At 41.8% G+C, this 23,813-nt stretch overlaps 1 protein-coding gene across 1 annotated transcript in view; it reads left to right on the top strand.

The window, feature by feature from the left end:
• Positions 1-23,813, top strand: part of fmnl2a (formin-like 2a) — a 50,634-nt gene that overhangs the window by 11,955 nt on the left and 14,866 nt on the right. The window contains 8 exon segments of the mRNA XM_025903748.1: positions 2,715-2,798; positions 6,013-6,093; positions 11,378-11,454; positions 16,635-16,718; positions 18,341-18,496; positions 21,728-21,836; positions 22,028-22,104; positions 22,930-23,023. Coding sequence (XP_025759533.1) covers positions 2,715-2,798; positions 6,013-6,093; positions 11,378-11,454; positions 16,635-16,718; positions 18,341-18,496; positions 21,728-21,836; positions 22,028-22,104; positions 22,930-23,023 — 762 coding nt within the window.

Genomic DNA, 23,813 nt, shown 5'->3' on the forward strand with positions numbered 1-23,813 from the left:
TAGCCACCCCAAATTTTTTTTACTATTTTGCCAGGAAAATGGGAAAGGGGTGAGCAATTTATATAAGAGTGTATAACAGTATATAAGAGAAAATAGTTTGTGCAATTCGAGCAAGTTTGAAAGTCACTATCTAGTATGACCACATTTATTCTTCAACACCGCCTGAACTCTCTTACACAAGCTTTCTTGTAATTTATTTAAGTCATCTTCAGGAATAGTTCTCCAGGCTTCTTAAAAGACATTCAGAGCTTTGGATGTTGGCTGCCTTTCGTTCCATTCGTCACCAAGATGATTACACGTTGTTTCAGTAATGTTGAGTTCCATGATCTGGGGAGGCCAATCCACGGCTGATAGTGTTTCACTGCATGTTTGTTCTATCCAGGTGTGTTTTCACTGCACTGACACTGTGTTTGGGATCAATGTTAGGCTGAAAAATCAAAAGCTTTCCAGATGATGATACTTGGTGGATCAGACTCTGAGGATACTTTTCTATGTTCATATTTCCATCAGTTTCCAGAAGATCCCCAACACTGCTGACTGAAGTCTGTCTTCTAGGAGGCAAAACAAAAAAAATAATGGGTGGCGCAAGATTCTTGCACAGTACTGAGCTGTCAGTTGGATTTCTATTCATTTTATAGGTCTACTGGGATCAGTTCAGCTCATCACTTACTATTCTGAAGGACAAAAATATGTGGGGGGAAAACATGACCTAATAAACATAATGGAATTAAAAAAAAAAGGTCCAAAAAACTGGCTTAGATATTATGTTTTTATTAGGATGAGCTTTATTTTATGTATATTAGCCTTCCTCTCGATAGCTGTAGTAAAATCCAAAGATGTGCCTAAGCCCGATCCCGGCATCACATTGATTGTTCTCTTTATAAATGGACTATTTCATAATTAAAATGGTGATAAAGACGAATAGGCTTGCCACACTTTATTATGCAAAAAAATCTCAAGCAAATTCTAAAACAACAAAACAATAGCTCTAAGAGCAGGTCTGACTCGATTATCGTGTTACTCACTCATGGAGTTGGGTCTGATCTCGAGATATTTCTTATCCATCTTCCTCTCACCCCCCCTCGTGCTCTTTGGAAAATCCAGCGAAGGAAAAGGAGAAGCTGAGTGCGGTACCCGCTCTGATAGATGATGCAGCCCAACCAGTGTGGATGGGAAAAACAACCTCAACTCTAATGGTTATGTTTTCTAATTTTTTCCCCTGCTCTTTGCTGAATGGCTCTCTCTCACACAGCTGTATTGTGCATCTGTATTATTGTGTATTCTCTATGACCGAAAGCTGCAGAAACACTCAGTTTAACTATACACCTCTATGCTATTTTTGTGCTTTTAATGTGTTTCTGTTTTATTTCTATAAGAATAGCTGGTTAACCAGTATCCAGCTGGGTCGCACTTGTGTTTCCATGTTCTTTGCGCTGCATACTGGGAGCGCTGGATAATTGTTTGAAGCCTTTCTAAATCCACACAAGGGTGTGGTGAATAATGCTGGAAAGTGCAACATTTCGGACAGCTGCAGAGGTGTTCGTACATGAAGCAGATGTCGATAAAGTAAAACCGGATAAAGAAAAAGAGTTGTGCAAGAGTTGGGGTTTTTTGCACGATCGAAGCTTATTTTCAGTCTTAATGTGTTCGCCAACACATGGGTCACATTAGGTGTGACTGAACAACAGGCTCTTCACAGGAAATCACTTGCTTAACCTCATCAAAGAGGAACAGCTTTAAAAAAAAGTTTCAAAGCAAAATACTGAAAGATGTTCAGAGCATCCACCTTTACTTCAGACTCACTTCTGTGCTCACACCTTCGTTTCTTGTCCTGGGATAACTGGCTGAAGAGTCATAGCAGTAACTTAGAAAGCAGGGTTAGATGTTACTCCTGTCCTGCCTCAGCAGATTCCTGTATCCGGCAAGACAGATAAACCATCAGCTGTTTGGTTAGTGGAAAACTTGATATTTTATTTGTAGACTGATGGCAAAAATCTTGTAAGAAAAGTAAAAAAATTCTACTTAGCAACAGGCTCAAACTAACACACACACACACATATATACAGTGTGAAGGCCACAGTGTCCCTCAGTGCTGAAGTAGGTGGAAAACAAATTCATGGTCAGATTTCCTTAATCATAGAAAATCTTTTTCTATGCACTGTTTGTCCAATCTTGTTTACAGAACAGAATATTTTCTTCTTAACAAAGTGGAACTTTTTGTGTTTCCCTCTAAACTTTCCTTTTGTTTTCTGTTTGTATATTGTGGTCCATTTTTATGAAACCTCTAAGATGCCTTTAAAAAAACAAACGGTAGAAACAGGGAGGGGTCAGTTTCATTTACAGCTGGATCATCCCAAATGAACAGGAGGGAAGAGCACATGTAAACACTTTTGGTGACCTTTCCCCAATGATCCTCACTCACACTTCGGCTAATGTAACTCTTCTGTTGCCTGCTCATTGCTATGTTTAGCAACGAGAGAGCGCGTAACCAGCTGTTAGGTCAGAGGTCCATTAAGCTTGCAATCTCTTAATTACTCTATTTGGAAGCCACAGACACCCTGATGTTGTTGGTGCAGAGTATAGTGTATAGATGCTTGGATCTTACCAATGATGATAGGTTTCTTAGTTTGATTTTATGTTTGGGATTAATGATGCTATTTATTCATTACATTGATCATTGTTTTGATTAACTGTGACCTTTCCCTCTCTTTCAGAACTCAATGAATCTTCCTCCAGACAAAGCGCGGCTCTTGCGGCAGTATGACAATGAAAAGAAGTGGGAATTGATCTGCGATCAGGTGAGCATCAGCCACTCATCTAAATGATGTGATCCGATGTAGATGTCACATTTAATTAATTGTAGCTGCTTAATTACTAAATCAGTTTAAATGCTGAAAACAGTCAATCTGGGTAAGGTTCACACAGAATGATGTTATATGTGCTGTCTGGGCTGTCAACTGAGCATGTAATCCAGGAGAAGGTCCCACCCCACTGTGTGTCGTGACCGCAACACCCATGCTCCATTGCCCTGCCTTTATCCAGTAAGCCTTTTGCCATCTTTACACACCACCCTGGCTTCCTTGGTCAAGTGTGTTAAGCGGCACAGCAGGGAGCGCACATCACTTAGCTAGTTAAAAAAACTCAGCCTCTTATTGGCGTCAGTGCTGCGTGTAGGAAATAACAGAGGGTGCACGTTGTGCAATGAGCTGTGGTCTGAGCGCTCCACTCAGTCCGCAACCTCTGTGCCAGACAGTTTTTCTGCCTCCTTGAACAGAGGAGAAAAGCAGAGACAAGATCAAGACCACCACCCTCCAAAAACTGTATTGATAGCTACTGACCCTGAGAGGAACTGTAACAGAGAGAACCCACCAGACTGCTGACCAGCAGTCAGAGATCTTCATGGGGCTGACTGCAAACTGTCACAGCTGAAGTGAAAATAGTTGCTTTCATTGAAGCAAAAACATCGCGCAGTGATTTTTGCTGACAGTCTTGGCTTCTCGATGGTCACGCACAGAAGAAGGGAACAGGCTCGCCACAGTTCATGTTCATAATAAGCGTTTTATATTGCGAATTTAAAGTTTCTTATCCTTTCTGTGAGGATGGGAACCTTGAGACAGACCGTTTTGGGCTGGAAAACTATGGTGGAAATTTTTCCAGCCAGAAAATCGGTTCTGAAAGGAAACTAATTTTCAGTGCAGGAAAGTTACAGCAATGAATTTGTGTGGTACTGAAATTAGCAAGGAAAAAACCACTGTAAATTCATCCAAATATAGATTTACTATGGTAACTCTTCAATCCTGTGAGAACATCTAGTTATATAATTCTCTCTTATGAGAAAGGTTACATTTGGAAAACCAAATTTAGAAGCTTAACCTGCTCAGACAATCTACAGGTGGACATCAGTCATTTGAAAGTGTGCTCCATCTCTTTCCTACACTTTGTTTGGTATTAGGTTGAAGTTATAGAATGAAATAATGCATTTTCCTCAGTTTTACTGTCGACATCAAAGAATATTGCTAACCCAGTTCTTCCAGTTCTTTATTCATTTTTTGTTATCAAAATAAACCTATACCCGTGACACTGCAGGCAGCTGTGGGACTAAGTTACTTTCTGTGTCATAGCTACAGTGAAGCCCTTAATGTAACCATGGCAACAGAGAGAAGCAGAGACGACAGGTACACACCCCCTCTGGAAAACAGCCCTTGCGGATGCCTGAGGTTGAAATATTAAACATTTTCTCTCCAGCAATTAGGAGGATTTATGAAATATTGATGAAATGTTGAGGTTGTTCTTGAGGTGAACACAAGGTTAAAACATCCCGAGTACAAAGAGGGAGATCGGTATGATCAACTCTTCCCAGTCGGATCCTGTGGTTGTGATCTATTTCTAGCCATCGGAGCACTGTACAGAGGCGTTGTTCATATAGATGAGTCGCTGTGAGAGTACAACAACTGTTTGGCAACTCTAATTTTAAAAGGTTTCTCAGATGCAGAGCAGGAAGTAAAGCTCACTGCTCAAACTTAACTTAAACCTGCTATTCTGGACTCTTTATTGCCACATAGCATGTTGAAACCCGCTTATGTTCCTCTACATACCAAACATATTTGCTCACTGTGATTTCACCTGTCTTTATAAATTCACACTTATATATTTGTGAGGTATTTGCACACCTCACACGTCTTTGCACTCGTCATGATTCGCACCGTACCGTTTCACTCGTTATTTTGCAGACTCTCCAGTTCGAGCTTCCAAACTTTCGAGCTGTCCGCCTGCATGTTGCTGTCCGCTGAGAGCCGGCTCTTTTTCCTGACGGCTCTCTCGTCTTTCCTGTTTTTATGCGACAGACCCTGTGGCAGTGACAAATGTGATGTTGTCGATCCGTTCTCTGTATCTGTGTACAGAGGGTGGACACCTTTCCAGGATGTGATTCGTGACAAAAGCGGCACAGCAAATACTGCGCTGATGAAGCTGACAGTTTGAAGTTGTTTGCATAAAAGCATGTGATATGGATGACTCTTTTTTTTTTTTGGTTACGAGTGAGGGAGGTTCGTAAGTGTATGTGTTCCAGTAATTCGCACACGTGTACTGCCAACCTGTAACTGTCGCTGACCTTTAACAAGATCAGAATCACTGTATCCTGTTACATTTGTTTGAAGAGATATGGCTGTCCGTTAGAGGAAAGCCACTGGGAGATCAAGTTCTTGTCACTGCCTGGTAAATTCTCACTCCTCTTTTTGGGGAATCTGACGCTGGATAGTAACTTTCTTTCTTTCTTTCTGGTTAAATATTCTTGCTAGGAAGTGAAACGAGCTGCCGGGGACACGCGATGTTTCGCAGTCCGTCTACATCACCTCCCGATCTATAAAACTATACAAGATCAGAGCATTCAAAATTAGGAAGAACACTGGAGACATGTGACCACACTGCATGAAGAACACATTTTCCTTTCTGTGATATGGCCTGCAGTCTCAAACTGATGCAGTGTGGGCTACGATGCGGCACTCAGCCTGATCCAAACGCTCTTTCCTGCTCAACACACTGATCCAAATCCAGCACTAATCTGCTGTATCGTATATATTTAGAGCACAATAGTCTGGCCTCAAAAGTCTTGCTAGTTGAACTTGGGAGACTTAAACATTCATGGAGCCAGGTGTGGCCACATTTCCCAGGCAGGCAGCTCTTTATAGCACACTGAAATTAATGACAAGATCATCAGTGAAATTTGTTTTGCATATAAAGGCTGGTTGCTGTTTACTAGCCATGAGTTCAGACTTGTGAGGCTGTGGTGTGTGTGTGTGTGTGTGTGTGTGTGTGTGTGTGCAGTCATCTGAATGAACAAAGTGGCTCTGTCAAACAAAACTGTGAAACTGTGAATATAACTTCCACTATTTTTACACGAGAACTGTCCAGATGTTTAGCTTCTGCCTGTGCTCTTGTTCTCCTCTTCCTCTCGTCTTGTTTCCTCCCACCCCTGCTCATTTCAGTATTTTTGTTTTTTGTTCCTTTTTACAGGAGCGATTCCAAGTGAAAAACCCGCCTCACACGTACCTCCAAAAGCTGAGGAGTTATCTAGATCCAGCGGTCACAAGAAAGGTGAGCGGCCTTGCTAAAACATGCTTCCCTGTTCCACTGGCCGTTCCAGTGCTGTGGCTTTTCCTTCCCCTCTGACCCCTCTATCTCTTGTCCAGGATATCCCTACAACTGAGGAAAAATTGTGCACATGAGTTCTGGAGGAGATAGCCTGGGAACTAGTTGCAAAACGGGCATCAGAGTGACTTAGATAGAAAGGAGACAGTTGTTTATCTGGAACCGCCCGGATTTGAGAAAACCACTGTCCAATGCTTAGCGGTGCTGTTCTGTGGCTGAGGGCATGCTCTGCACTCACCATGCACTGGGAGAAAGAGCAATGGAAAAAAAAGTTTGAAACAAGCTACTTGAGTGCAGAGCGACGCAGTCAGATGAAGCGCTGCACTCACATCACCTTGCAGCATAGCAGGGACTAACTGAAGAGATCAGGACCGTCCCACAACATGATAAAGATGGCCTTATGTCATCTGAGCAGCCAGTTCTGGCTGTTTTCCTGGCAGCTTGGAAGGGAGAAGGGAGTAAAAGGAGGAGCTTCGTGAAGACAAGTATCAGCCAGCTCTTAGGGGTTTGCCAAAATGAAGTCTTTTTGGCCTGGCTGAGCGAGCTGTGGGGGGAAGGTTGGGAGACCGGCGTCTGTGATAAACAAATTAACCAGAAGACTCTGCCAGAATAACAACAAATCGCTGAATAATTCAATTTGGATTGACTGGAGTTAGGATGTTAAAGCACAACTGGTTAGCTAGAGCAGCACAAACAAAAGCCGTGATGACTAAGGTAAAAAGAGGAGCAGCAGTGTTTTATTGGTGTAAGAAAATACACCAGACAGCACATTCTCCGTGTGTAGCCAAAAGCAGCGTTATTAATGTGGGTACAGTGAGGAGTGATTCCTAATGGTAAATTATGCAGCTTAGTCAGGAATGAAAGAGTAGCTTCAATAATCTTTAAAGAGAAAGAACATAAAATTAATGCGATAAAAGTTTTCTCTGCACATACTGCGTCTCCTAGTACACCTAAATTGTTGAAATGCTGACAGTTCAATAATAGGAGCCAATCAAGGCTCCCACAGATTGCCAATTTTAAGAGCATTTTGAATGCTACTTTAATTTACAACCACTGAGGTTAAGACTGACTGGTGATGGTGGCTTAGGCTGCAAAATATATGCTTTTCAATGATAAGTTCAGCAGTTTGACTCCTAGTTCTCGGCCTTGCCAGGTTGGGACTTTATTTGCTTTTTGGCACAAAGAACCGCATTTGCAGCATGTTAGATGGTGACGATAAAGCGCTAGTTAAGCTGATCTGATAGGTCGTCTGGAGTATCGACCAACACGGAGACTGCTACACCTCTCTGATTTTAATGGCTAATGTAATGCCTGAGAGATTGCACTTATAGAAGATCTGATAAAGGCAGGAAGCGCGAAGAAAGTGACGCATGTCAAAGGAGACATGATAGACAAAACACTGAAAGGCTGTGTCAGTGGTAGAGGTGCAGGTTTGTTGACAGCTAGTATAAATCTGCCTCGGTAACTGACACCAACTCTGAAACTATAGATGGAGAAGTACTCCTCTTCCCTTCCTCCACACATGCTGCTGAAGCTTTCACACATGAATGCCTAGTATGAGGTAGTTACTGGCTATCACTGTGTTTAATTTTCACATTTCTTATCTCATAAGAGAACCGGAAGAATGTTTTCAGGTGTGTAATAAATCTGTTTAGCTGTAGTTGCTGGGAAATGCATAAGCTTGGTTCTGGCCGAAGGTAACAAAATCCACCTACCAGCACTTTTTAAGCTCTCAAATTAACTTTTTTTATCCGCCTAAAGCTGAGGTGTCAAAAACAATGTTGTTGATTGAGCTTTAGTGGTGCTAGTAGGTGTAATTGTAAGTGTGGCTGAGCTGTCCACCTCCTGGTTGCAGCTTTAAATTTGGTGTCTCAACTTTCTCCTCCAAATCTCCCGTAAAATGTGACTAAGCAAATTTTCCACAGTGCCATACTTGAAGGAGTTGGTGTTTAAAGCTCCTGCAGTTTAAACACTCAGCACACTCGTTGTTGGTGCCTAGCAGGGCTGCTTCAAGTCGCATCCTCCTTCTTTTCTCTTTATCTTAGTCATCTGTCTCTACATGACTAACTGGTCTATATTAAACCCCTTTAAATAAAACAACATCTGAGAGACTTGTCCAAACCTCTCTTTATTTATTTACCATTATATTTTTACCGATTAGTCTCATAGGCTGAGTGGGCCATGTGGGATTTTGGAAAGTCTTTCCCTGTTCTTTGCCCTGATCGGAAACCTCAAGTGGTCAGGCACAGGGGAATCAAACGAAAACAGAAAGTGAGTTGGGTAATGGCGAGGGAGGGAACAAGAAATAGTGAATAATAGAGCGGGTTAAGGGGTGGGGTGGGGGGGGATTTGAAAGAGATGGACAGTGAATGAGAGAGAAAGAAGCACGAGAGAGTGTGGAGGAAAAGAAAGAGTTATGGGCTTCTTTCTACATTCCTGCTCCATCCCCCTTTTCTTCAAGCTCAAACAATTGCCACTTTGTGCCACTGTGAGAGAGCTGGAGGTCATTGCCTCTGCTTTTCCATAGGCAGGCTCCGGTGCATTCCTCGGGGCAGCTCTCAACCAATAGGCAGCCAAGGAGGAAGAGCTGCAGTCCAACTAGTCCCCAAGAATGTATCAGCTATTGATTTGTTTCCAGGATGACCCCTCCTGAGCTCACACTTCCCTAAAAACTCCCTTTTTTTACCCTCCCTCCTGGTTTCAGTGCTTTCCATGCGCTTACTTTCCCCTTTCACTTCTCCCTCTGCGTCTCCTCCTTTTTCTCATTTCCCCTCATGTCGTCTTCACCCTCCCTCCCCACTGTCTGCTCCTCTCTCTTCCTGCTCTCTCCGTGTTGCAGCTGGTAGCACTTAAAGTGTGGAGTGCGGGGTGTTTGGTGGGGGCTCCGAGAGCCTGCGCAGTTCCCCCGAAATTTGCTCGGCTTTCCACACAAGCGCACAAACGACTCCTCCCTAATAAAAACACTCTGTTTCTCATCTCCTCATGTTCCAGACACACGCCGCCTAAGCCCAAAGACACAGGCCATAGCTATGGGAACAGCTCTTGTGAATGTTAATAATAGGTTAACGTGGGACTGAGCTCTGTTTCCTCCCTGATACAAACGCATCATGGAAAGTGACTAGGCCCTCCAACCCTGGATGGACTTCTCTTCTCTTCTCTTCTCTTCTCTTCTCTTCTCTTCTCTTCTCTTCTCTTCTCTTCTCTTCTCTTCTCTCATTTCAACCACAGCTATCGGCCCAAGATGACCATATTAGGGATATCCGCTCTCAGTGACATCATATGGAGAACAGCAGAAAAAACTGTATTTGCTTTAGTCTCATGGGGATTGCCTGCACTTCCGCTGACCTCGTTATTTGAAACACTGGCAATGTTTAGTATATTGTATATATACAGCAGGAAAAACAGGATGGCACTAATGCAGAACTATCTTCTATTTAACTTGAATATAAAACAGCATGAAAAGTCTACAGTAGAATTTACAGTATCCTGTTTTGTCAGGAAAAATACCTAAACGATTACACGTCTAACTATTAACATGAATATACCTGGGTGTTATAAGACCAGGGGTTAAAGTGGGATTTGGCTGGTGGGGGTACCGTAATATCCAGTGTAGCAGTGCAGGGTGGAAAATATGATCACTTAGAAATAAGACTGAAAAACTGGCTTGTGAGCTGCACTGGGTTTGTTTTTTCTGCATACAGGATGTGATCAGCTGACCTGTGCAGCTGCTGTGTGCTTTTTGTGGATTTGACTGAATTCAACGACCCTCGATGTAACCAAGCATCGACCATAAACACCCCATTTTGCCCTGTAACAGTCCAATATGCTGCATTAGTGCAAAATCCATCACAATACTGGAAACTAACTAGTTTAACCTGCACTAAACTGCAGATCATTTTCATGCAACGTTCGAATAATACAAACGTTATATACTTTAAATTGTTTTTTTAAGTCATTCAACTTAAGTAAGTTCGTCACAAAATGTATCGATCCAATAACTGATTAAAAAAGATATTTAAAGCAACATTTATAATCTACCCAAACTTGAATTTCCAATTTATCAAATTTTCCTTGCTGAGCAGTCCTTATTTTCTCATCTTCCTCTCCTGTCCTTTATTTTTTTAAATATCTTTCTCCATCTCTTAGAGCAAGTGCTAACATTTTTTCCTCCCTCCAAAACTTAAACTTGCAGACAAGCGTTTGTGTTTGGTGATACTTCACGAGCTCTTTGCAACACTGGAAATTGCCTGATTTCAAGCACCGCTCCGATTACGCTCTTCTGAAGTTTTTATTAACAAGACGGCAACAGGATATGAGATGGTGTTTTCACCTTATGACACGCTGTGTTTCAAACTCCAGTGCCAGTGCTCTATTATACAATCAATTTTCTCCCCTCCTCTCCTCCTCGCTCCTCTGATGTAACACTTTTACTCTCCCCCTCTCTCTCTCTCCCTCTCTCTGATCAGGCATCCCCCCCGCCCTCCTGTTGCACTGTGTGGCTGTTTGATCATCACCGGTCACTCACTTCTCTTGTTTTGTTCCTGTGATTGTATAACAGCCTGAAGGGCCTTTTTGGTTTTGGTTTTGCAGAACACCTCCCGTTAGAGGATGAAAGAAAAGAGGAACCCGCTCATCTTCTCTGTTCTCTCGTTTCTCTTTCCCTCACTAGTTAGTTCACAGCTTCATGCGTGCTGTCTTCTATCTGTAGCCACAGTAACGGGGTTGAGAATGTGTGTGTGTGTGTACAATTGTGTTTATGTAGCTGCTGCTGCTCCTGGCCAGGCTTGAGAGGTAACCAATTAGGTGACTTGATTTTATCATGCCGCTTCCAGGAGGGATTATTGCTATTTACAGAACCAACATGAGCAAACAGAAGCAACATAAGTGGATAAAAAAAAAAAAAAAAAAAATCCAACTCATGCACTTTCACAGTTTCCAATGACTCAGCCGGCCTTCTTGTTTAGCCTCTTTATTGGTTACTGGCAAATAAAAGCATCATTTAGAAACCTATGGGAACAGCTCCATCTCATCTTTCATTCTTTTATTTTGTAATCAGTGCACAGGCTGCCTGCTTTTATATCCAAATGCCAGTGTGGTTCCTTCTGTCTGTTTGTCTGACCTTTCTGTCAGAAACAAAGCGTTCTCCAGCCAAAATATCTCTGTGCTACCACATGTTGATTTACAGGAGTATGATGAAACTTTACCTCCCCCACTTTCTTTCCTCCTTCAGAAATTCAGACGGCGAGTACAGGAGTCCACCCAAGTCCTGAGAGAACTGGAAATTTCGTTACGGACCAATCATATAGGGTGAGTCACCGCAGAAAGTGCGCGAGGCTTGTGTAGCTTTGCATGTCCGCGACCTGCCTATATTAGATTTAAGGGGAAAAGTCTGGCATTCCAGACACCCGGAGACGCAGACACTGACATTAACCACCACCATCCCCCATTCCTATCTGTGCTCTGACCTAATATTACATCGAAAGCCATGTGGCGACGAAAAAAAGATTGAATCAATTGATTGTTCCGGGCAGCTGACACATGAACATCGTCTGGAGGGGAAACATATTTCTCTTGCAATAGTTGCTCGTCAGTCTGCGATTCTGGAGACGTATTGATACGGTTGCTAAAGAGATACTGATGTTGTAACAGATAAAACACTGATGCATTCATCTGCATTTTCTGGTATTCCAGGGTAACAAGCCTCGACTGGCTGCAGCTGTTATTGATTCAGTGCTGTATGTTTAGCCTTGAGGCAAGATCAATATCTCGGTGAGAGTCATACAAGGTCTCAGTGTTTTGTCTTGCTGAAGATCACAGAGCCTGAGTCACTAACTAGAGACCCTGTATAAGGATAACGATGGCCTGCTTGACATTAATGAGTCCCACTGAATTCTGGGACATGTTGGATTCAGGAGACTTCTATTACTACTTAAATAAATGAAGATGGTGCAAACATTTAGAAAGAGACATAAAAAAATTACAGTTTAATTTTCTTTTGCTTGTCAGTTAAGCAGAAAATATTTTTTGCTTGGTTAAAAGAATTAAGAGGTTATTACTGCAGTACTAGAGAAACAAATAACAACCAAAACAAGGGTTAGAGGCTCTTGTAATTAGGTATGATCATACAAATCCCCTTTGGGGTTGCATCAGGAACGGCAGCTGGTGTAAATCTGTCAACTCAAACATGCAGCGCTACCTGGTGTGGCGACCCCTTGTGGCAAGGAAGCAGCCGAAAGCAGCTATCCTTTGAAATGTACTTTAAAGGGAGCGTTACAAGAGCACTGCTTCCTCTTTGAAAATACTAGCATAAAGTGAGTGTAAATGATAAGGACGCTTGATTGTTGGTTTTTGCTGAAGGGTGAAAGTTTGGAAGAGGGAAAATTGTGCAGAAATATGCAGAGCTAGAGCGGACCCACTCTTCTGCTCAATAGAACACACAGACCTGAATTTGAATGGAGCTCAAAGTTTTTCTTTTAAAGACACAGATTCCCAGTCGCTTTGCTTTCCTATTAAAAACACAAGTTCACCTGTGGATTGTTTTTTTGTGCAGTCTAATTCAGACTGCAGAGGAAATACAAGAATTTCACTCACAAACACTGGGGAGCAAACTGGAGAGCAAACTTTTTGGATGGTTTGTTAGTACCATTACCTGCACAGCAAGCCATGCTATCTGTCAGATAATTACATAGTAACAAGCATTAGCACAACAAACATGTTTGAAAAGTCCATTTTAAAAGAGTAGGCGGCCCGGGGTTTGAATATGCGCCTTGGTCATTTGCTATGTGCCCCCTCCCTTCTCCGAACTTTACTGTCTTCTATCTAATAAAGGCAAAAATGACTAAAAATCTTTAAGATAATAAAGGAAAAAAAAAGAAAAGTACAATTCCGTGACTCCAGTTTGTTGAGGTGAGGCCTTGCAGTCAGCTTGCAGCACCCACTCGTCACCCAAAAGTGGTATCTAAGTCTCTAATAATGCACTACTTTAAGCCTTAATAAAATTTAAATGGGTTACACTATAAATACGCCACCGTTTACATGTTATTACATAGTAAATATGCGATAGACACCAAAACTAGTATTGTGGGCTTCAATGGAGAATGATTCACGGCTGTGCTTAAGACATGTGAGTATTTTTAGTATAACCATGTGGAAAATGGTAAATGGCCTGTATTTATATAGCGCTTTTCTGGTCCCTAAGGACCCCAAAGCGCTTTACATATCCAGTCATTCACCCATTCATACACACATTCACACACTGGTGATGGCAAGCTACGTTGTAGCCACAGCCACCCTGGGGCGCACTGACAGAGGCGAGGCTGCCGGACACTGCCGGCGTCACTGGGCCCTCTGACCACCACCAGTAGGCAACGGGTGAAGTGTCTTGCCCAAGGACACAACGACCAAGACTGTCCGAGCCGGGGCTCGAACCGGTAACCTTCCGATTACAAGGCGAACTCCCAACTCTTGAGCCACGATCGCTCCTGTGCCTCATTCATAAACCTGTGCTGTTTATGAATGAGGCACCTGGATTTACTGTACGAATAATGAAAGCTAGCGGCTCACAGCAGAATGGTGGGTTGGATGGTCACAGAAGACACGGACACCCTGTCGAGGATTGGATGAAGCAACCCTGAGAACATCCGCTGCCCACAGGCTGTTGTAACAGCAACAATACTCTATATCCTAAACTACATCTCTCAGTCTCTCTGGTTTTCTCTTTTCCTGCCTCCCACACACATATTGTTTTAGTTCAGTGTGTCCATGTCAGCGACACTCACATAAGTTATCTCATGTGTCTGACAACGCTGTCTCTCACACTCCTACACGCTGTTTACACAATAGTCAAATTCTGCTCGTCAAACCAAAAATACGTTCCAACCACAGCCAGAGACGATGTCCGCCTTCAGAGCTGAAGCTATGTTTACAAGGATTAAGTTATTTTAGAAACCTTATTGTTGGTAACTAGATTACACAAATAGTCTCACTAATCTAGATTAAACAATGAGGCGGTACCATAATAGCAAAAGGACAGGGAAAGGGAGATTGGGAGGGTAGAAGCGACTGATGATGTTGGAACACAGTGTCAGAGGTTAAAACAGATATTAATTATGCAGGCTGTGTATAATAGACAAATTGTCCCTTTACAAGCACGGCTGATGTGTGCCTGCTTCTGACTTGGTCACCAACATGCAGTGAATGGAGGATTGTTAGTTAGGGTCCTTTGGTAATAATTACTATGAGACCACACCCCCGAGCCTACTTAAACCACCACCGACCCCACTAGGCACTACTTCACTGGACAATCTTGTTAGTCTCTTTCAGTCCTATGTAGTTACACCACAGGGGAGCTAATAAAGAAGCAGCTAGTGGATTTTTAAAGCAGTTTAGCTTTCATCAGTCCGCTACCACTCTGAACCCTGCCTGTGTCATTATGTTTATGCCCTACAAATTTATTTAATCGCTGAGCAATCAGCCCCATCGAAGCAGTTGTGGGACCAATAAAACGAAACGGCACCTCCACAAGACGCGATTAAATAAAGATCCTCTGTGATTCAGCTAACTGTGCTTATAAATACGAAAGGAGAGCAGCACATACCAAAGGTGGTGGGAGCTTTCCTGTGAAAAGCTCAGCTTTTCTGTGCAGAATAAAAAACTAGAAAGCGGGCGAAGCGCTGGATGGGTGGCCCACTGTAGTGCCTGTAAGGCAGGCGATAAAGGGCTTTTGATCATTCTTCAGCTTTGTCTTTATCAGTGTGTCTGAGCGATAGAGAAATAAATACATAAAAGATTAATAATGAGAGTCTATTTGCGTATTTGTGAACACGTTTGTTCCTCTGAGCCAGGAAGCTTTGAAATGGTCAATGCAATTCTTCTCTGCAAAGGAGGGAGACAGGGTGAATAATCTGAAAACATCTACCGAGGCCAGGTTACAGCCCGGGAAGAATGTTTAGAAAAAACTAATTGCACATAACATGTTATACATAATGTTCGGGACAAAGATTTGATTTCAAATATGAGGCACAAAGAGATGTTGTTGCAAATGAGTAAGGCCAAAATTAGGCAGAAAAACCCAAATAAATCTATCAGGGAGCAACACCAAAACACCTGAAAGACCAAAGAAGACAGCTAAAGTGCATGATGACAGAATTATTTCTATGGTTAAAAAAAGAACCTTTACAACATCTAACCAAGTCAAGGACACTCTCGAGGACGTAGGCGTGTCATTGTCAAGGTCTGCAATCAAGGGACGCCTTCATGAATGGAAATATAGTATAGAGTTTGTGTTGTAAACCACTGATTATACTCAAGAGGAGGAAGGTCAGATTAGACTTTGCAAGGAAACATCCAAGAGCCTTCAGAGTTCAGAAAAAGAATTATTCGGACAGATAAAACAAGGTTAACCAACAAGTTTGTATCAGAATGACAGGAAGAGAAAAGTGTAGAGAAGGAGAGAACAGATATTACATCTAACATGGTGGAGGCAGTGTTATGCGATTATGGGCATGTATGGCTGCCAGTGGAACCAGGCCACTAGTGCTTAGTGATGATATGACTGCTGATAGAAGAAGCAGGATGAACTCTGAAGTGCACAGAACTAAACTCTGCTCAGATTCAGCCAAATGCTGCAAAACAGCTCAGACTTTTTTGTACCAGACAGATTACTTTTCAATGGTCAGTTGGCTGATCTCAACTGAACAGAGCATGCTTTTCCATTACTAAGTACAAAACTGAATGCAGAGAGACCCACAGACAAGCATCAACTGGTGTCCGTGAGTTCTAGACTTCGGGCAGACACTGGGTGTCAAGTTTTTTAAAGTATTTATTTGGTACCTGGGGTTTTTTTTGTGTGCATTTTTTCAGCTATTACATAATCAGTGTGATATTTTTTTTCTCACACTGAAACCTGAAAGAATTGGACAAAAATTGTATTTTTTAAGCAATAAATGGAAAAAAATGCCAGATGTAGTAAAATGATACAAATAAAACTCATATATGCGAATTAATATTGTCATAAGGTTCAATAAAATATTTGAATTTTCTCGCAATTATTTAATGGTTCAGGCTTTAAATGGTTAAAAAGAGTCTTCACATTTATGTTAGTCTTTCCCATTAATTTTAAACCTTTGAAAATGGGGTGAATGAAAATGAGTGTAATATTTGTAAAACCCCTTGAATTAAAGCCCAAAGTCTGCACTTCAATCACATACTGATTCTTTGATTTACCACTGTGTGCAGAGGCAAAACTACAAAAATTGTGTTTTTGTGCTAAACATTATGGAGAGCACTCGATAATAAACATTTTTAAAATACTGTGTACTCTTAAAAAGCAATGTATTACTCTCCCTTTCCATCTTTTTATTTTAGAGTTTAGACTCACAACTGTCATGTTTCTGAAAAGTCCTGCTTTAACTTGCCTGATTTGTAACTGTCAATTAATCAAACACATTTGAAGTGTTCCTGGTTTAATAGTGTCCTCTTCTCTTCAGGTGGGTACGAGAATTCCTAAATGAAGAGAACAAAGGCCTGGATGTGCTGGTGGACTATCTTTCTTTCGCACAGTATGCTGTCACGTAAGTCTCTGGCAGCTCTTTCTCTTTGCACCACAATGGTCTATATGCAGAACTCATAATCAACACAACGATGCTATTCTGCACAACCGCTGATGCATCTCCACACAGCGCCAGCACCACCGTCGCTGCTGCACGGTTGTTAGAAACACTGAGTCACTAGACGCCCGGTGCTGACACATAGGCACTGTGTGTTATACTAACCATATGCTTCTATTCATGGATTGACAGTGTGGTTATTAGTCACTCACAGAGTCGCTGTTCAGGGCCAGAGTGCCACACAGTTAAATTTTTAATTCACCACTCCACTTCACCATATGTTATTATAGTCTGTCGAAATTATGAATGGTTAGCCATAAAATTGTGTTTACACAGTACCACTGCAGCAGCAAATTAAAGTCAAAGGACCAGTCTAAAAACTGAAATAGATCATAAAAGGTATGATTTAACAAGCAGCTTTCCATAGTTTGCGCCAAGTACAACAAAACATGAGCTTCCTTTCTAATATACAGGATCATGTCTAACACAAAAACCCTTTAAAACATTTGTTACTTTTTTTTAAAAGCATGGAGTTGAACACTTTTTTACTTTTAAAAGAATTAGCCTCATATATAATTATAATTAGCCCTAATATATAAGATAATAAGACTGCATATGTTATGTTTGAATATGTTATAGGCAGAAGCAGGGTTTGTGGTTTACTAATGAATTCCTCATCTGTTATTGGGTGGTCAGTGTGGCTTTTTTTAAAATCTGCTGGCTAGCCTAGCATTATTCGATTAGCTTAGCAAGAGTCTGGCTAATTATTAGCATTTTTCACTTCCTATTAATGCCACTGCTTCAAAATTTACTGCCTTTTTTTCTCGCTGTACTCCTCAGTGTATTTACACCCACATCTAGAAAAAAATTATATTTTTGTTTTAGGAAATATGCTCATGACTACATGTACATTGCTCATAACATGATAGCAATAGGCTAATTCATACACTTTGCAGAGCTTAGTTGTAACGTACTTTAAAAGCATGGTTAAACAAACAAACAAACAAAAATACATGTGTGTATCAGACACCACGTATTGATTTGGTTGTAGTAGTAGGAAATAACTACTTCATGCTACAGTCACACCAAGGAAAAAATCGCAGTTTTCAAATGACTGATAGTCACTTGAACCCATCCAGTTTGTGACTGGATGGGTTCAAGCTAACAATTACATTCTGTTTGTGATAATGCAGCAATTAGCTGTAATTGCTGAAACTCACAAATCAGTTGCTGTCTACATACAGAAAAATTCACATTAAAATTCACATTCAGAGTCCAGCCATAACCTTGTAATTTTGAAGGAAAAATTCCTCCCCAAATGATTTAGCTGCTACAGGATTGTGTTTAACTACAAAATGACACAGGAACAACCAGAATACAACTAGTTGGCAGCCAGTTGAGTTGAGTCATTATTGCTAACAGATGCTTTGCAGAGAAGTTGCACTTATCGCCACAGACTGATTCAGATTGATTGCATTGCATTGGCATTGCAGTCTTATAAATTAGACGACCTGTTGTTCACAGCCTGTAAACAGCATCAGATGTAAAGCAATCCGAGTAAACGCTGATGTTCCTTGTTACAACAGTTTCGATGGCGAGTGCCTGGAGAACAACCCAGAGGCTGCGATGGATAAGTCTAAGCCCTGGAGCCGCTCTATAGAAGACCTCCATGGAGGAAGCACCCTACCATCTCCCATCACTGGGAACGGTATCACCCGAGTCGGGCGACATTCCACGTTACGGTACAGCACACACACAAACTGTCCTCTCTGACTGACGAAATGACTGGCCAGTTTTAACAGTTAGGTTTGTGTGGCCGGGGAATCGTGATTATTTTGAGAAGTCACACATTTCATATGATGCCTCAGCCACGTCCTTTGTGTAGTCATGAGGTCTGTAAGTCTATAAATGGCTTAAGATATGTGCAGGGGGGAAGTACCATTTGCCTGGATTTTTTGACTGTGATAATCTGTGATTACATGAGTAACAGTAATTTCTCATGTGACAGATCTTCTTATAGAAATAGGGTTTCGTTAGGTTTTATTGTTTAGGTTTTTATAAACACCAAACAGACCCTTTTCACTCAAAATCCAGTGTGTAGAGGATTTCAGGGCAGTTTATTTACAAACCCATGCCAATATAGGTGCTTAAATCCTATTAAATGTGCATTATTTCTCTAATCTTGCCCGTCATTCCATTAATGTTTTGGTACAGCACTCCTGCTGACTTCTATGGCCTCTAATCCTTTATTCTGAAGAGGTTAACTTGAACACACTGCACACAAAGAGCACTATTGATTCATGGAAGCACATGTCTTTTTAATACGAGATCCTTAAATGATAATCAAGTCAGCCACTTTTTGTTGTTTTTTCTGTTGTGGGGTGTCACAAAGTAGCAGTGTTTTCTTGATAAATATGTAAATAGATGCGATGGAAGAAATGCAGACCATACAAACTGACTTGGTGTTTTGGCTTTTGCACATTTTTCACCAGGAATTTAGATGCTAATTTGCTAAATGTGGAAGTTGTAGACAGACCACATGATGAGGTCTCGTTTTATTGTTACTTGCACATATTTCATCCATGCTTTACTGATATTTAAATGACTGTCAAATATCAATATTGTCCCATAAATAACTTCACATTCCCATGTCATGTCACCTCACCTACACATCTGCTGGCCCCAGATGTGACATCACTCTTGAGCGTGCATCTTCAGTGAGGCTGACTGTCTTTTCTGTTCTGTCCTAATGCCCCCCCACCCTCCTATAGTCATCTGCTCTTTTGTCTGCCAGTCTTCGACAGCAGGCAGGTCTCAGTTTCGCTCTGCTGGCTCAGAGTGAGCTTTCTTCGGCTCTAACCCCAGCATCCCCGTCCCTTCTAGAGAAACAAACGCACTTATAATGCTGTGAGCAGAGATGCACATGGACGTCCACGCACAATCCCCGGCCTCATTGTACTTTCTACCTCCCTGCTAGAGCTGCCCAGTTTATTTGTCCCGCTGTCTGTGTCGGGGATGTGAATTATTTGTACTGCCTGCCCACCCCCCTCCTGCGCTTGTGACTAAATTCTCCTTTCCTTGGAGCAAATGGGTTTTACTGCACTCATTGTTCCTGCCTGTGTGTCTGTGTGCTGCTTGTGTGGCTCCCTAAATGCCATTCTGTGCAGACGTTAGCCTAGTTTCTACAACAACCATTAAAAGCTCAGCACTAGGCTACAACCAGTATGAGTAGAATAAGTAGCTTCTAACAAGCTTCTGTATTTTGGTTGCTTTTTTCTGTTTTCTATTTTTTTAAATGGCAAATGAATTATGAAGCTTTTGCTTGGGCCTGCAAGTGGTTTTATAATTCCTAATAATATCGATTTTGTCCATTATACAGAATATTTTCCCTTATGCTTTTTAGACTGGCTTTGAAGTAGAATGATAAATACTGAGAAACTGTTAGATCCCACATTAAGTCTTATCTATATGTCTTCTTGAAACTGCCAACTTGAAGGACACCGAGTGCACTGAGCTGTCCAAAGTGTTCTCAATTAAGACGGTATGTCTGAAGAGTTAGCTAGTCACATGTAGCCGTGTTAGAGCTGTTATTGATAGCTTGTAAATAGAGCTGTAGTGATTGATGTTCTCTTAGCTAAATTACATTTAGGTTTTTTTGGTGTTCTATTTGCTTCACTCTGTGTCTCCTTTTCCTTCTTCTGTTTTTTCTTGTTCTTCTACCTCTGCTTCATCTACTTCTTTGTTCTTCTTCTCCTTTATTTTTTGCTTCTTCTCGTTCTTTGTCTCATCTTTCTTCTCCCTTGTCCCCTCCTTCTTCATCTTCTTTCTTGTTCCTTCATGTTTTCTTCTTGTTCCTCCTTCTTCTTCTGTTTCTTCTGTATCTTTTCTACCTTCTTTTCATTATGTAATTTTCTTTTTTCTTTCCTTGTCTCCCTTCTTCTTTGTGTTTTTTCTCTCAAACTTCTCCCTCATGTTGTTGGTGTTACATAATAATGTATCTATTCACTGGTTTGAGATTAGAAAGCGCTGATTAGTCATTTCCTGGATGTTGCCTAATCAGGAGTGGAAAAACCCCTGGATGGAAGATTATTTCTGCAGTTTGAAGCAGGTGCTCCTGTTCTGTCAGGAAAAGCCTTGTTTATCTACTTCATTTGTTTATTTATTTATTTTAATGCTGCACTTTACTGAATCCAATATGCAGAAATACTCACATAGCAAATGTGTATACTTGTGTAAGCAGGAAAAATCATGCCTCAACTTCATTTTCTAGCTCATTTTACTGCAAATTTAGAGCCGTCTTCATCCTCAAACCGCTGCCTCTCCCTTGAAAGCTCCGTTCCTTTTCAGACAAACACACATGCACACTCACACACTGTGTTTTGACTCACAGAGAAGTCACGCCTACAGGCATGGGTGATGACACGAATTGGCATGTCTGTCAGTAGCCCGAAGACACATTTTTTCCCCAGAACTTGGGTTTGGTAATTGTACCTCGTGATAAAAGTCTGAAAATGAACTCCTTTTCTCCGACTCTTTTTGCATATTATTCAGTTAGACTGCTGCTCTAGCATTTCTGTTTTAGTGTGGGAGCTGCACCAGGAGCAGAGGCCTTGTTTTTGTCCAGATAAAGCTGCACAATCACTGTGCTGCATGCAAATGACTGGCTGCTGTTGTGTTAGCTGTAAGTGATATCTCCGTGAAGGTCTGTTGAAACAATTGAAAGAAGGCATCCGGTGACCCTGTGCTCGGTTGTAGATTTTATAGCCTTTGTGTGTGTTAATATAAGGTGCCCTAGCAGTTTAACAGCCTCATTATGTGCAGAAGATGGTGTGCAATGAGGGCTTGTTTACAAATGGCATCTGTTATCTTGTTTATCCAGTTCTTGTGAACTCTTTTGTTCAGTCACTTAGGCTTAACATTTTATTCTATAGCTTTATTCCCTTTAATACTGACTTCTGATCTTTATTTATTAGTTTCAACACATTGCCCAGCCGGAGAACGCTGAAAAACTCCAGACTGGTCTGCAAAAAAGATGATGTCCACGTCTGCATCATGTGCCTGCGTGCTATCATGAACTACCAGGTCAGCCTCCAAGGCCTCTGCATGGACCATCCAGTCCACACAGACTGCACGTCTCTCTGAGCTGAGCAACATTTTTTTAAGCTAAATTCAATTTTCTAAGTTGTTTTTGTTATTATGAGTCCCATCTCGCTTATTCTGTGTCTCATCATCTCTGTTAATGAACTGCTTTGTCTCTGTCTTTCATCTTCCAGTATGGCTTCAACATGGTCATGTCACACCCTCATGCTGTGAATGAAATTGCACTAAGCCTCAACAACAAAAACCCGAGGTAAGTTCGACCAAAGGTTGAAAAACAAAACAAAAAAGGAACCAAAAATGAAAAGGTAAGTAAATAAAGAACAAAATCTCAAGTTTCTTTTTTCAAATAAAAAAAGAGCTGTTGGATAAAAGATTCAATAAGATCGGTTTTATGTTTTACCAACTTGGACCCACATCCATAAAAGCACAAACGCTAGATTTTGTGCACCTGCACAGTCTGAGAGTGGGAGCCCTTGTTGCTCAGAGGCACATTCATCTTGACAGACGGGTCAAGGCACCGCTGGCACAGTCCACCACACTGGCAGCTGCTCACTGAGACGGCTACGAGGAGCACTCTGTCTGTGTGTGTGTGTGTGTGTGTGTGTGTGTGTGTGTGTGTGGTCGGTCGTGTTTTCACTTCATGCCCCAGGGTTTAAGGATTTTCTTAAAGTGGATGTGGAACCACTTTGCATCACCTGTCACATTTCGTCTCATCCAGACATAGAAATCCCGCGTGAATGAACTGGAGACGGGATGAGCTGGCACTTTCAGTGTCTGTGCACTTTAATAAACTCACATGAATCAGGCCAAGAAGTATTCATTTTTTTATACCTGCCCTTTAACCCCCTTTTAACTCTGGGCTTTTGACTGTCAAGAGGTTAAACTAATGTATACACAATGAAAATTTGTTTCGCTGTGACAGTGGTTGCTGTTTATGATCTGTCCTATGCAGACGTTTCAGTAGCGAGATGATCCTAAATTACACAGTTTTCCGCTTTGTTTCCTCTGCGGTTATCTCCTGCTTTTCTGTTCATTCATTAATTATTCCTGACATCATTTTCTCCCTGTTTTTCAGAACCAAAGCTCTGGTCTTGGAGCTCCTGGCGGCGGTTTGCCTCGTGAGAGGAGGCCACGAAATTATTCTCTCTGCGTTCGACAACTTTAAGGAGGTACGAGCTGCAAAGATGGTTCGGAGGAGACGAGTATGTCATTACGTTTTGCTTCAAACAGTGACTCAGCCCTGGAGGAATGCTCGTCTGGCAGTTGTGAGGCCGGCATATTCCTCGTTGCTTCAAAGGGATAGCGTCTAGGAATGAATTCTATTAGTCAACAGATTACAGACACCAGTTTAGCTGCGTCGCATAGGACGACCCACGCAGCCGCAAGTGATAACAGTTATATGCGTGTTAACTGGATTTGGCAGTAGCTTCAAAGCTCAGAAAAGCAGTGAGGCAGTTTTAACAGATAGCCCTGCCTGACCTCCGCCTGTCTGGATGAGGCATTCTGGCTGCTGGAGAAAGAGGTGGGAGGTTTGTGATGGAGAGAGCGCTAACAGCAGCCCCATTTTGTAGCATACGGCCCGCAAACATGGGCTGACTGCAGTTAATGTAATATTTACACTCCCGGAATGAAATATTGAGCGTTGCTCTCAGCGGCACTGGCATTAATGGGAGATTAAGGCATAGAGAGAACGTTGCCCGTCTAATGAGACGAAGTTTGAGAAAGCATTTGGATAATGTGAGTCCTGGAAGCACGGCAGCATGTTTTTCTATTCTGGTGGAGGCAGGGTTTAGTTGTTCTTTTCTTTTTTTTTTCCTTTCAGATGAAAAGTGACACTGTCTACCATAACGTGAGATCTAGTTTTCTGAGTAACTTAGATATGTTGCTGAATGATGAGGGCTGCAGGCTAAAGCTCACAGCATTGCATCCCTCCTTTTTTTCCTTCTTCCCTTCCTTCTC

Source organism: Oreochromis niloticus, linkage group LG16, assembly GCF_001858045.2.
Source record: "Oreochromis niloticus isolate F11D_XX linkage group LG16, O_niloticus_UMD_NMBU, whole genome shotgun sequence".
NCBI lineage: Eukaryota > Metazoa > Chordata > Actinopteri > Cichliformes > Cichlidae > Oreochromis > Oreochromis niloticus.